The 14,768-nt window shown below is 37.0% G+C and overlaps 1 protein-coding gene across 3 annotated transcripts in view; it reads left to right on the top strand.

The window, feature by feature from the left end:
* LOC105486174 (ubiquitin specific peptidase 53) overlaps window positions 1–14,768 on the top strand; it is a 77,091-nt gene that overhangs the window by 20,706 nt on the left and 41,617 nt on the right. For all 3 annotated transcript variants that reach the window (XM_071093095.1, XM_011748897.2, XM_071093098.1), the window contains exons 3-4: window positions 6,024–6,710; window positions 12,641–12,733. In XM_071093095.1, coding sequence (XP_070949196.1) covers window positions 6,567–6,710; window positions 12,641–12,733 — 237 coding nt within the window. In that variant the 5' untranslated portion in view covers window positions 6,024–6,566. The remainder of the gene's footprint in view (window positions 1–6,023; window positions 6,711–12,640; window positions 12,734–14,768) is intronic.

Raw genomic sequence — 14,768 nt, 5'->3', positions numbered from 1 at the left:
CTGCCTTGGGCTCCCAAAGTGCTGGGATTACAGGTGTGAGCCACCGCACCTGGCCCCTGTATTCAATTTGCTAGTTAACTCATCGAGTTTTATTTCAGCAGTTTGAAAAATCTTGACATATCTTCAATTGGTGAATATTTATTATGTTTGTTTTAAATTTGTGTTCACTTTAGTCTTTTTTCTTATGGTATAGATTGTTCAGTTTGTTGCCTTTCTTTCATTGTGCTCATACTCTCCAAGTGTCTGGTTATATTTTTCCTAGAAGTACCAAGTTATGAGCTAGTAATATTTGCTTGGGGAGCAGGGTGAAAGACCAGGCTCTAACATGCGTTTTTGTGTGATTTCATGGAGTAGATGTGGGGGGTGTATGAACTTGATTCGGGGTGATGCATTTCGACAGTTGGTGCCAAAAAGGAACTTCCTGTTGACCTGCCTAGAGGCATCATCTTCTCCAGGACCTGCTATTCTTATTGTATTTATGCAGCACAGATGAGGACAGAACACACAGGGGCCTTGCAGGTGACCTAAACTTGTTACCGTTTCCCAAACTGCTTGTGTTCTGGTGCTTTCCTGATATAATAATCTCCTGTACTCTGCAGATGGCACTGGGGTGGTAGCAGAGCTTTTCTGTCTCATTGCATCCTGTAGGGTAGAAATTCTCTGCCCAGAGCATTGCCCAGAGCAATGGAAAAGGTCATAACTAGGTGTTTTCCAGTTGGTAGCATTTGGCCTGCTGCATCTCTTGGTTGCCATTTCCTTAACACCCTAGAAGCCAGTTGCTTTTAGTGTCCCCAAGGTTTTTCCTTCATTAGACTGCTTTTTGCTTTTGTGTAATCTACAGGGTTGAGATGGAGGGAGGGAAGCAGAAGTTTGAAATCTTGTGCTGGAATGGAAGCCATAATATTTTTAAATTATCTGTTTGTGTCTGTGCCCCTCACCAAACTAAACCCCTTAAGGGTAGTGATTTTTATATGTACGCTAAGGTATATATTAAAATAGTTCATGGAGCAGACTTGGTGTCTAATAAAGTTTATTGAAAATATTTCAAAAAGATTCTTTCATTAAAAATAAAAATGTACTACCAATACAGAACTTCCTTAATGTTGTAAAAACATGATTAAATTTATGAAAACCTTAATTTGTGCGCAAAGTTTCAGGATCATTTAGATCACTTTAGAAGGGGTTATAAACTGTAGAGTAAAATTAAAATAAGAAAACAACTAACATAATACATTCATCCCTCAGTGGACTGGTTCCAGGACCTACTGCAGATACCACAATCCATGGATTCTTAAATCCTTCAGTGGACCCTGGGGAACCCACAGATAGTAAAAGTTGGTCCTCCACAGCTGAGGTTCCGCATCCCACAAACACTGTATTTTTGATCTGTGGTTCTTGGATCCACAGATGCAGAACTCGTGGATATGGAGGACTGGCTGTATAGTCCTCCAAATGTTTTATAATTCTCAAAACATTTAACCTATGTTAAAACGCACTGTTATTGTTATCCCCATCTTAAAAGTGAAGAAACCATGAATCAGAGATGGTAAGAATGTATCTAAGACTAAGCAGCCAATAAATAGGCCTAGAAACAAAGTCTCCTGACTTGGATTCTTTTAGAGACTGATACTTCTTTATTTTTCAGTGCTTCTCTATTTTAATGGCTATTTGATTAATGATATTGAACTGATCTGTGTCATTATGTCTGTCATCTTTTTGTGCTATGGAACTCAATGACTGTTACCCAGAGTTTTTGTTGTTGTTGTTTGTTTTTAGAGACAGCATCTTGCTGCCCTGCCACCCAGGCTGGAGTGCAGTGGTGCAATCTTAGTTCACTGTAGCCTCAAACTTCTGGGCTCAAGTAATCCTCCCGCCTCAGCTTCCTGAGTAAAACTATGCTTGGCTTTTTTTTTTTTTTTTTTTTTTAATTTTTTGTAGAGACAAGGTCTTGCTATGTTGCCCAGGCTAGTCTTGAACCCCTAGTTTCAAGTGATCCTCCCCACTCGATCTCCAGAAGTGCTGGGATTACACATGTGGGCCACCCTGCGTGGTCATCACCCGAGTTTAAAGCCAGAGTTCTTAAAAAGGGCTTGTGGGATCCCACATGATCTGTGTTTTTCCCATTTACTTTTCTCTTTGTTCACATTTCTCCTGCCACACCAGGCTTTATATTACTATTTCTCCACTGTACCAGATACGCTCCTCAGTATCTTTGAGGTTTCTGTTCACTGTGCTTGGAATTCTTTCTCTCAGGTGGCTTCTTCATCCCTTTCCAATCTTTGTGCAAATATAACCTCAATGAGACCATTGTTCATTATCCTATCTAAAAACACAAACCATCCCACATTATATATACTTCCTATCTCTTTTTCTTAGATTGCTTTTGTTGCTACTTAGCACATAACCCTTCTAGTACACTGTACAATTTATTATACATTAAGGTATTGTCTGCCTTTTGTCATTATAATGTTAGTTCCAGTGATTGGTTCAATACGTGACTCAAAAAATGTTGAATGAAGTAATTCATCAACAAAATTCAGTTGATTAGACAAAACTGTTAGTAATACAGGTATACTGCTGAGGTATTGCAGGTTTGATTCCAGACCACTGCAATAAAGCAAGTTGCAGGAATTTTTTTGTTTCGCTGTGCATGTAAAAGTTATGTTTACACTATACCACAGTCTATTAAGTGTGCAAAATAGCATTGTCTAAAAAGACAATGTATATATCTTACTTAAAAGCTACAGTTAGAAAATGCTAATGATCATTTGAGCTTTCAGTGAGTTGTAACCGTTTTGCTGGTAGAGGGTCTTGCCTTGATGTTGATGGCTGCGACTGAATCAGGGTGATGGTTGCTGAAGGTTGAGGTGGCTGTGGCTATTTCTTAAAATAAGGCAATGATGAAGTTTGTCACATTGACTCTTTCTTTCACCAAAGATTCCTCTGTAGCATGTGACAGCATATCAAACAGTGTAGCTGTTTGATAACATATTCCCCACCGTAGATCTTCTTTCAGAATTGGGGTCGAACCCTGACACTGCAGTAATGTTCTAAACAGCATCTTCACCAGAAGTTGGTTTCATCTCAGGAAGCCACTTTCTTTACTCAGCCACAAGAAGCAATTCCCCTGTTCAAGTTTTATCATGAGATTGTAGCAATTCAGTCACATCTTCACATTCCACCTACAATTTTAGTTCTCTTGCTGTTTACATCCAGTTACTTTCTCCACTGAAGTCTTGAGCCCCTCAGAGTCATTCGTAAGTGTTGGAATCATTAACCAAATATCCTGTTAATGTTCATATTTTGCCCTCTTCTTGTGAATCCTGATTGTTCTTTATGGCGTCTAGAATGGTGAATCCTTTTCAGAAGGTTTTTCAGTTTACTTTGCCCAGATCCATCAGAGGACTCTCTTTCTGTGGCAGCTATGGCCTTATGAAATGTGTTTCTTTTTTTTTTTTCTTTTTTCTTTTTTTTTTTCTTTTTTCTTTTTTTTTTTTTTTTGAGACAGAGTCTTGCTCCATCGCCTAGGCGGGAGTGGTGCAATCTCCGCTCACTGCAAGCTCTGCCGCCTGCCAGGTTCACGCCATTCTGCCTCAGCCTCCCTAGAAGCTGGGACTACAGGTGCCCGCCACCATGCCCGGCTACTGTTTTTTTATTTTTAGTAGAGATGGGGTTTTACCGTGTTCGCCAGGATGGTCTTGATCTCCTGACCTCGTGATCCGCCCGCCTCGGCCGCCCAAAGTGCTAGGATTACAGGCGTGAGCCACCACGCCCGGCCTGAAATGTGTTTCTTAAATAATGGGACTTAAAAGTCAAAATACTCCTTGATCCATGAACTGCAGAATGGTTATTGCAGGGATGAAAGCGACATTCATCTCTTTGTACATCACCATCAAGAAATCTTGGGTAACCAGGTGCATTGTCAATAAACAGTAATATTTTGAAAGGAATCTTTTTCTGAGCAGTAGGTCTTCAACTGTGGGCTTAAAATATTCAGTAAACCATGCTGTCAACAGATGTGCTGTCATCCAGGCTTTGTTGTTCCATTTGTAGAGTACAGTCAGTCTAGATTTATCATGATTTTTAAGGCCCTAGAATTTTCAGAATGATAAGTGAGCATTGGCTTCAACTCGAAGTCAACAACTGCATTAGGTCCTAATAAGAGAGTTGGCCTGCAGCTGGAAAGGCGGCCGCCCCCTCGCCCGTCACGCAACGCACATTCTTGGGGAACCTGGTGCTAAACCATTTGTAGACGACCTGCTTCTGGGTCGGGGTTTTGTATGTAGCAGAGCAGCTCCCTCACTGCAATCTATTGAAAGTCAGCCCTCAACACAAGGGTTGGAAAAAATTAAAAAGTAATTAAAAAAAAAAAAAAAAAAAGAGTCAGCCTGTCCTTTGAAGCTTTGAAGCCAGGCATTGACTTCTTTCTGACTGAGAATGTCCTGGATGGCATCTTCTTCTATCTGTCCATATCATTGTCAGTCTTCAACTGTTTCTTTAGCAGATGACAGTCTTCATCTGTCAAACAGTTGATGACTGTTTCTTCTTCAACACGGAAAATCTGCTAATTAGTGTAGCCATCAGTTAGCTAGATCTCTGGATAATTTGCTGTAGCTTCTCCATCAGCATTTGCTGACTCACCTTGTATTTTTATGTTATGGAGATGGTATCTTTCCTTAAACCTCCTGAACCAACGTCTTTTAGCTTCCTACTTTTCTTCTTTAGCTTCCTCACCCTCTTTTTCTCAGCTTTCATAGAATTAAAGAGCGTTAGGGCCTTGCTCTGGATTGGGCTTTGGCTTTGAAGGAATGTTGTAACTGGTTGGATCTTCTATCCAGGCCACTCAAATTTTCTCAATATCAGCAATAAGGGAGTTTCGCTTTCTTATCATTCAGGTGTTTACTTGAGTAGCACTTTTAATTTTCCTTCAAGAGCTTTCCCTTTGCATTCACAACTTGGGTTACTTACTGTTTGGTGTAGGAAGCCTACCTTTCCGCCTGTCTCGGCTTTCAACATGCCTTCCTCACCAAGCTTAGTCATTTCCAACTTTTAACTGAAAATGAGAGACATGCGACTCCTTTTCCTTGAACGCCTAGGGGCCATTGTAGGGTTATGAACTGACCTCATTTCAATACTGCTGCATCTCAGGGAATAGGGAGGCCTGAGGACAGGAGAGAGTTGGGGAAACAGGTGGTCAGTGGAGCAGTCAGAATACACACATTCATGGATTATGCTTGCTATCGTATATGGGAGTGGTTCATATTGCCTGAAAACAATTACGGTAGTAACATCAAAGATAACTCACCACAGGTCAGCATAACGGATACAGTAATAATGAAAAAGAATTACTGAAGTGTCACATAGACATGAAGTGGGCATATGCTGTTGGGAAAATGGTGCTGGTAGATTGGCTTGGTACAGGGTTGGCACACACCTTCAATTTGTTAAAAAGGCAGTATATCTGCAAAGTGCAATTGAGTAAAATGCTATAAAACAAGGTATTCTTGTACTCATTTGTTTTTAATTCATAAGTTTAACATTTAAAGTCCTTTTAATCAGGAGTGTGCATTTGTTGATACCATGGAAATTTAATTCACCAAGATTTATTTATGACTTAAAGGTTTCTTTTGAATAATTATACATACCATTTACATAAAATCTGTCTTTTTTGGAAAAATACAATTCTGTGTAAGATGGATAACAGTATATTAATAAATAGAACAATTTAGTATTGACAGATATAGGATACCAGCTGAAATATAATTTCTAGGTTTTTGGAGAATATTTTCCTTATGAAACCATCCTTTGAACATTGAGCTTAAGATAGGTAGGGATTGATGTCACAGTGATATTTTAAAAATGTAAATGATGAAATTTAAAAAAATATATATTAGAATGCTATCAGTTCTAATCCTTTTTATGACGAGTTTTAATTCTATATTCAATATTTGTGTTGAAATGGTAAAGTTGAGTTTTCTTATTTGCATTTGCTTTTATTTAAACTTTTTTTTTCTTTTTTGTAGATTTGCTTTGAGGTCACGGTTGATATGAAATATGGAGTCACCTTTCATAACTTCACCTGGGAAAGAGAAAGAAAACTTTCTTATTAAAAAAACATAAGGAAAACAAACAACCAAAGGAATCATGCCAAATGCCAACTCTCCATCTTTTTGTATTATTAGCATATTCTGTGCATCAGGACAAATGGCTTATGCATTAAAGGAGATGATTTGTTTATCAGTATTTTTAGCCATTAAAAAAAATTGTTTTCATATTAACCTTATACAGCTCCCATAAAATTTAACACATCTAAACATCTTTAAGGCCTTGTTTAAAACAGCTTTCTTTTTTAGTGCTTAGAACTTCTATGTTTATGCACCGTATTGTTACTTGTCAAAGTCTTTAAGAGTTTATAACATCAGGAAAGATATGGACTTGGAAACTTCCATTATTAAAATAGACTGCAGTGGATTTAAGTGGACAATTCAAGACATCCATTTTATTGTCCAAAATATTACATAAAAATGTATAGTTTTTAGCCTAAATGCAAACAAAGTTGCTTGAAAATGGCATGGGTAAAATTCTTACGGAAACCTGGTGGCAATCTTGGAAAAGTTTATCAGCCTGGAAGTATGCTATCCCTAGCCCCTACCAAAGGCTTGTTAAATGAACCAGGACAAAACAGCTGCTTTCTTAATAGTGCTGTACAGGTGAGACCATAATTACTTACTATATTTTAAAAAGTACTTTTCAGAATATCCTTTGTTTAATGCTTATTTAGCTCATACATTAAAAATAAAGTTACTATAGATTAGAATGACTTTTTAATATAACTTTTAATGGGAGCAAAAATGTTTTGGCTGGTCATTTTGGTTTTTATAATAAATGGAAATGTTTTTTTCAACAGACTGATGTATCGCTGTGATATAAATAATCTTCTTATTTAAAAGGTTTATTTAGTAAATTAAGGACATTTTTCTAACATACACAAATGTTTTTGTTTTAATCAGCTAACACCCCTCCCTTAAAAAAACATACAGTAGGGCGAGGTGGCGGGCGCCTGTGGTCCCAGCTACTAGGGAGGCTGAGGCAGGAGAATGGCGTAAACCCGGGAGGTGGAGCTTGCAGTGAGCTGAGATCCCGCCACTGCACTCCAGCCCGGGCGACAGAGCGAGACTCCCTCTCAAAAAAAAAAAAAAAAAACATACAGTATATGGATCCCTGTAGATAGAATAAAAAGACTGCTTGGATTGAAATGAGAATGCAGAGTTTTTAATCTCAGTACTCAAACTCCCTTCACCTCCCACTGTGGTCCTTAAATTACCTCTGTGGAATCATCATTTGGGCAGCACTGTTTTGGTTAAATTGGAGGATAATCCATTTTGCTTCAATCCTTATTGAAAATCTTTTAATTAACCTGCTTTTCTGCCTTAGATAACTATACTTTCTTATGCATAATAAAGTTTTTATTCAGCAGTTTTAGATTTTATAGATCCTGTGTCCTGACCATTGTAGAGTACTAAAGATGAGGAAGATTTAGAATACTGATAAATTTTTCTATTGACCTTAGAATATACCTTAAAAGAATTCATATATAATGATTCACTTTTCATGTGTATTTTTTCTTTTGAAAACTAATAGAGAAAAATATTTGTTGATTAGCTCATTTGACGGATAAACACGTGTAGAGTGTGTCAAGCGTACAGACGTCTGACTCAGAGCTGTGTTCTCCGTTGCCTTCTACCTGAGACAGATGCCAAACTTGAATGTTCTCTAACTCACCCAGGAAAGAGAAGCAGCTGGTATTAAGAAAGCATTAATTTACTTTAGTTCACTTAAATGCTAGTGTTCTGCCCTGGCTCAAAGATCCCACTGACATTACTGTGACAAATGCAGAAAAATATTTATTCAGTGGCAATGGATATAGTGAAATATTAGATACCAAAAGACCTGGAATTAAATGATTTTGATGGAATCAGGCTGTGAGAAAGGGTTTCTGCCTTTTCAGATACTTTTCTATTTATCCGTTTTCCTACCCTTTTTCCCTTTTACGTTTCCCCTCTGTTTCTGTCCGTTTCATTAGCACCCAAAATACTATGTATAGTTCAGAGAAACAAAACGCATATTAGAACAGGTGAAAATTTTGAGTGAGGAAACTTACATGGATCAGAACATTGAGAAGTATTCCTATGATTATGTATTTTTTTTTTTTTTTTTTTTTTTTTGAGACGGAGTCTCGCTCTGTCGCCCAGGCTGGAGTGCAGTGGCCGGATCTCAGCTCACTGCAAGCTCCGCCTCCCGGGTTCACGCCATTCTCCTGCCTCAGCCTCCCGAGTAGCTGGGACTACAGGTGCCCGCCACCTCGCCCGGCTAGTTTTTTGTATTTTTTTAGTAGAGACGGGGTTTCACCGTGTTAGCCAGGATGGTCTCGATCTCCCGACCTCGTGATCCGCCCGTCTCGGCCTCCCAAAGTGCTGGGATTACAGGCTTGAGCCACCGCGCCCGGCCTGATTATGTATTTTTTAAAAAATGAACGTTCTTCTGACATTTACCATGAAGACTGTTTACTTATACTCTCTGCATAGTTGCCATTTCTGGTGCTCATCAGTTTTTTGCATAGATCCACATTCCATCTGATATCCTTTGCTTTTGCTTGAAGGTTCTTTCTTGTAATACAGGTTTATTGGTGATCAATTCTTTCAGCTTTTGTATGTCTGGAAAAGATCTGTATTTCACTTTTGTTTTTGAAAGATATTTTCACTCATTAAAGATGGTCCAAGTTGACATTTTTCTTTCAGTACTTTAAAGATTTTTGCTTCTCTGTGTTTTAGCTTGCATTATTCTAATGAAAAATCTAATATTCTGATCTTTGTTTCTCTGTATGTTATTTGTTCTTTTTCTCTAGGTGCTTTTAAGATTTTCTCCTTATCATTGGCTTAAACCAATTTAATGATGTTTCCTGATACAGGTTTCTTCATATTTCTTGTGTTTGGGTTTGTTGAGCATCTTGGATCTGTGGGTTTTGGATTTAAATCAAATTTGGAAACACTTTGTTATTTCTTCAAATAATTTTTCTGACTCTTCCCTCCTTTGGGGTTTTCCAGTTACATACGCAGTGGGTTGCCTGAAGTTTTCCAGTTGTTCTACAGCTCACTGATGCTCTCTTTATTTTCTTTCTCAGTCTTTTTTTCTCTTTGTGTTTTATTTTGTGTGGTGTCTGTTACTCCATTTTCAAGTTCATTAATCTTTTCCTTTGTATTGCCTAACTGCAATTAATCCCATCCAGTGTATTTTTTGTCTTAGACATTGTAGTTTTCACTTTGAGGAGTTTGATCTTGGTCTTCTTAAAATCTCTTTCATGTCTCTACTTAGCATTTGCTAGTCTGTTAAACATGTGAAGTGTAGTTGTAATAATTGTTATTACGTACTTGTCTGCTAATTCTGTTATTTGTATAAATACTGGGTGTGTTTCAATAACTTCTTTTTTTTTTTTCTTATCTTGTTTTTGTTTTCTTTTAATACTTGGTAATGTTTTGTTGGATGTCAGACAAGTTTTACCTTGTCAGGTTATGGATATTTTTATATTCCTAAAAATAATATAGAACTTTGTTCTGAGACAGAGTTTATTTGGAAGCAGTTTGATCATTTTACTTTAAACTTTGTTAGGCAGGACAGAGCTGTGTTTACTTTTGGATTAAATTCTCTGCTATTGAGACTCCTCTTTTTCAACCATTGCTCTGTGAATTATGAAGTTTTCTCTTTGGCTGCAGGAATAGGCACTATCTTGGGCCTGTGCGAGCTCTGGGCAGTATTCCCTCTAATCTTTTTGGGTGTTTCTTTCCCAGGCCTCAGACAGTTTCCTGATAGTACACCCCCAAATACTGGAGGGGGATCGTCTACTGATCCCTGATGTTAACTCTCTGTGCAGCTCTCTGCAGTACTCTGCCCTGTCAACTCTAGCAGCTTTGGGGGATCTGCTGGTCTCTGTTATCTGCCATTTAAGCTAATTTACAAAGCCAATTCTCCCTGACAAAACAACTATTCAAATAGATTTTCTATGAGATAAGACCTGACTTTCTTTTTGAAAATTCAGAATGCAAATGTTGATTTGCAATTTGATGAATACTTTTTAAAAAATGCTGAGAAATAAATTGTAGAATATGTCTTATAAGAATTTACTAAACATGACATTACAATGTTTAGATCTGATATAAGACAGAAAAATGAATTTATATGCCATTTCATATTAATATTTAAGCTATTTCTTACATTATTTTTAAGTAAAGAATGTATGATGAAAGGTTTGTATTTAATATATGTATAGATATGTGTTGATCTTTTGGGACTAATATAAGAAATATGTATAAATATTCAAAAATAACTACATTAATTTTGTTAGGCACCATTTAAATTGCTACATGCAAATAATGAAAAAGTGTATATTGCTAAAAACTAATTAGTTCAACAACTAGCTTAAACCTTAATTTTTTAAAAATAAGTGATAGAATATAATCAACATTTTAAAATGAAATGGGACCAGGAACATTGGCTCACACCTGTAATCCTAGCACTTTGGGAGGCCAAAGTAGGTGGATCACTTGAGGTCAGGAGTTTGAGACCAGCTTAGCCAACATGGTGAAACCCTGTCTCTACCAAAAACACAAAAATTAGCTGGGCATGGTGGCAGGCGCCTGTAGTTCCAGCTACTCAGGAGGCTGAGGCAGGAGAATCGCTTGAACCCAGGAGGCTGAGGTTGCATTGAGCCAAGAGCACCATCACATTCCAGCCTGGGCAAGAAAGTGAGACTCCATCTAAAAAATAAATAAATAAAAATAAAATAAAATGAAATGGATGAAGATTAACTATAATTAGGATAATTATTTTGTGATAGCCATTTGTTAAAGTAGCCTTTACACTATTGTGTTAAAGACAGTAATGTACAGGGAACTTGAAATAAATCACATAAAACATTTCATCTGTAGTTTGATCCAGTGTAACTCAGAGTTTTTGTAATCACAGAAGACATTCTAGTTACATTTGGAAGACTTCACTAACTTTATAAACAGATTATAGAGGGTATTCTATTTTAGCTGAATATTTTAAACTTTAATGCAAAAGCAGTACAATTAGGTCTAATAACACATTAGTGTGATTTTAATGTCTGAGAAGCAAAGTTATAACATTTAGTATTATAATACTGTTTAATAGCTCACATTTTTTGTATTCTTACTGCCTGTTTGAACATTACATATGTCACCTAATTTAATCCTTACAACATCCGTAAGAGGTAAGTACTACATTTATCTTTATTTTACTGATGAGAAAACTGAGTCCCAGAAAATATTTTGCCTGAGTCAGTCCAGAAATTGGTAAACAGTAAACTCAGAATTAGAAACCAGACACCTGCCTTCAGATGTGTTTTATTAACCTCAGTGGTATACTATTTCTAAAGCTGTGCTGTCATTAAATCATTTTCTTTGTTGGTAAAATGGATTTCATTGTATTTTTTAAAATATGCTAGGATGTGATACTCAAGAAAGTTTTTAAACATCATCAAGTGCTTTGCAAAAACACTGAGTTATTTGTGGTAGGAAAATTGATCCTATTCATTATGCTTTAATAAAAGGCAACGTTTAAGGAGAAATTCTAAAATGACATTTAGTTGTGGAGTAGTTGAAAATATAGGACATATTAAAACCAGTTTGTTTTTATTTACTTTTTGTTTTTATTTGGGAGAAAGGAGAGATCATGAATAGATTTTCTTAGGTTATTTGAGGACACGACTAAAAGATAGAGAAATTTGAAGATATTATTTGTTTATTGTAGTAGTAGTATCAGTCACAAATAGCAGCTGGTACTCGTTGCATGCCAGTTGAGTACCATACCCTGCTCTAGAAACATTACATATTATTTAATCCTTACAAGAACTTTATGAGACACAAGTACTGTTCTTATCCTCATTGTGTAGAATTTAGGTTTTTCAGAATGATTTTATGTACTGGACTGATTTGACAGTTACAATCTTTTTGGGTTTGCTTTATCTTTGTCTTTTAGTAGCAGAAGATAAGTGATAATTGCAGCAAGTATATACTTAGGTAATTTATTAATGGCTGCTGCTTACTATGCTGTACACAGGTACCCCCTTTCTTGTTCCATGTACAGTGACTGCACACACCTCTGCTCACCCCTTTTTCTTGGCATAATGTGCAGACCCCTATTTAGTACACTCTGGCTTTAAAGTCTAATGATATTTCCTTTCAAAATTTCAGTTTGTTTCAAGTATTATAATCACTTCCTCTTTCATGTCTCTGCCAACTTTTCTATTTGGTATTCCATGTTTCCCGTTCAGACCAAATCCTTAATGAGGAGTTGGTTTTTGCCTGCTCCATGCCTGTCATGGTTTTTCATGTGCACCAGTAACAGTGTCTTCTGAATCCAACTTTTATATATGCACAACATGCATGTAGCAATTTTATACTTGCTGTTATTTCCAGCGGTTATGTATGTATGATTATGTACAGGCAATTAAAAGAAGTTACTTATTAGCTTTTTGCAATTTGTAAAATATCTAAATCTGTCTTTTGTTACAGTAAGAAAAATCTGTTTGTTTCTTTTTCCTTCACATCTTACTGTTTTTTAGGTCTTATGGCAATTGGATATATTCCGACGAAGCTTGCGGGTTTTGACTGGACATGTTTGTCAGGGAGATGCCTGTATATTTTGTGCATTGAAGGTAACCTTTTAATAGCTCTGAAAAATTACTATCAATTGTTCCTTCAAAAATTTAAGTTTGATAATCGATATATTGGGTCAGTTTGTTGTAACTAAAGTTCACTGTCAGATGATTAATAGTTTTGAAGATGAATTCTTCACAGTGTGACTTACTCAGGTTTGTGTTTTCATTTTCCTCTTTTATGTAAGGACAGTTAAAAATTAATATTCTAAGTAGAAAATTGTTAGGAACATTATCTTTTTCATTATTTTGCAGTTATTCTTACTCATTTTAACAAATGTTTTTGGAGCTACTACTGAGTTCTGGGTACCAGTGTAGTTACTGAGGATACAGCAGTGAACAAAACTGATAAAAATTGCTGTTCTCATAGAGCTTGTATTCTTATAGAGGAGGAGACAATAATAACAAAGCAAAATATTATAAGTATGTTAGATAGTAATAGTTGTAACAGTGGAAAAATACATTAGGGAAAGAAAATAGGGAGTGTTGTGTAGCCAGGAAAGCCTCACTGAGAAACTGATATTTGAATCGAGACCTTGAAGAGCCCTCCAGGTAGGCAAAGAAACAGCAACTGCAAAGGCCTTGAGGTATGAGTATACCTGACATATTTAAGGAACACCAAGGAAACGTGGGTGGCAGGAGCTTTATGAGCAAGGAAGAGAGTGGTAGAATATGAGCTCCGAGGTGAGGGTAGCTGAGGTGGCTTTAAAACATGTCTGCAGATTCTTTTGCATGCTTCCTTATCCAAAATCTAATTCCTTGAACATAGACTGGCCTTACTGACTGATATCTGTCAAATAGACTATGGCAGAACTGAGGCTGCAATCCAGATATCTGAGGTTGGGTTAGTTTAGAAAAGGTGATATAGCTATCACCCAGCTCTGTTTCTTGAGTTGCTCATTCTTGGAAGTGAGCCACCATGATGAGGAAGCCAGGTGGCCTTGAGGAAAGACCACTTGGAGGCATTCTGGACACAGCTAGAGCTGAGTTCCCAGCCCACAGCCAGCATCAACTGCCAGACATGAAAGAGTGACCTTCACATATTCCAGGTCCTGTCATTCAAACTGTCCAAAATGACTTCAAATGAAGCAGAGACGTGCTGTCCCCACCCAAATTGCAGATTTGCGTAACTACATTTTGGGGGTGGTTTAGTTACAGGGCAATACATAACTAGAACAGGGGTTTAGATTGTGTAGGGCCTTATAGACCTCTGTAAGGATCGTGGCTTTTTCTATGAGTGACTTAGGGAGATGGGGGATTGTTTTGAGTGGAAGAGTGATACAGTCTGTTTTAACCAGATACAATATTTGAACTAGATCCCTGGGGCTGCTCTGCTGAGGAAAATAGAAGGCAGACAAACAGAGTGTCCAGTATATATTAGCAACTCATTTGTGTCACTGAAATCTTTTGCCAGAGAACTTAAGATTTTGTTATACATTTTAGAGATAAATGTTTCATTTTTTACATTCTTGAATATTTGAACACACACACATAGACACACAGACATTTTTTTAAAAATTTATGTGCCTTAATTTCATTATGTTCCTGAAAAGATTGAGTAAATCACCAAAGGAAGAAATTTTATATTCTCTTTTTTTAAGAACATGGTAAAATAGGGTTATTGTTAGGAAATGAAGAATGAGCCTAGATCACATTACAGTATCACATTTTATTTATTCCACAGTAAATTTTGAATGTTTTGTCTAATTGTAAAACCTAGGATTATTAATTTCCTAGACCAACTCTCCCGTAGCCCTGCACAGTTACCTGCCTCTTTCCTGTGCTTGCCTTCCTCTCCTCCCCTGTCAAAAACACACATAAATACATTGCATTTTAGCCAAACTGGGCTCTATTTCTCAGAGCTGGTCTCCACCTCAAAGTCTCCTCATTGTTATTCCTTTTGTCTGGAATGCTTTTCTTCCAAATGTCCTCTTGGCTAACTCCCTTATTTCCTTTATGCCTCTTCTCAAATGTTACTTTTCCATCAGTGAGGCCTTCCCCGACTACACTAGGTAAAAGGTAAGCTGCCTCCATC

Source organism: Macaca nemestrina, chromosome 3 (genome assembly GCF_043159975.1).
Source record: "Macaca nemestrina isolate mMacNem1 chromosome 3, mMacNem.hap1, whole genome shotgun sequence".
NCBI classification, from domain to species: Eukaryota; Metazoa; Chordata; class Mammalia; order Primates; family Cercopithecidae; genus Macaca; species Macaca nemestrina.
This window is presented reverse-complemented; position numbering and strand designations above follow the sequence as displayed.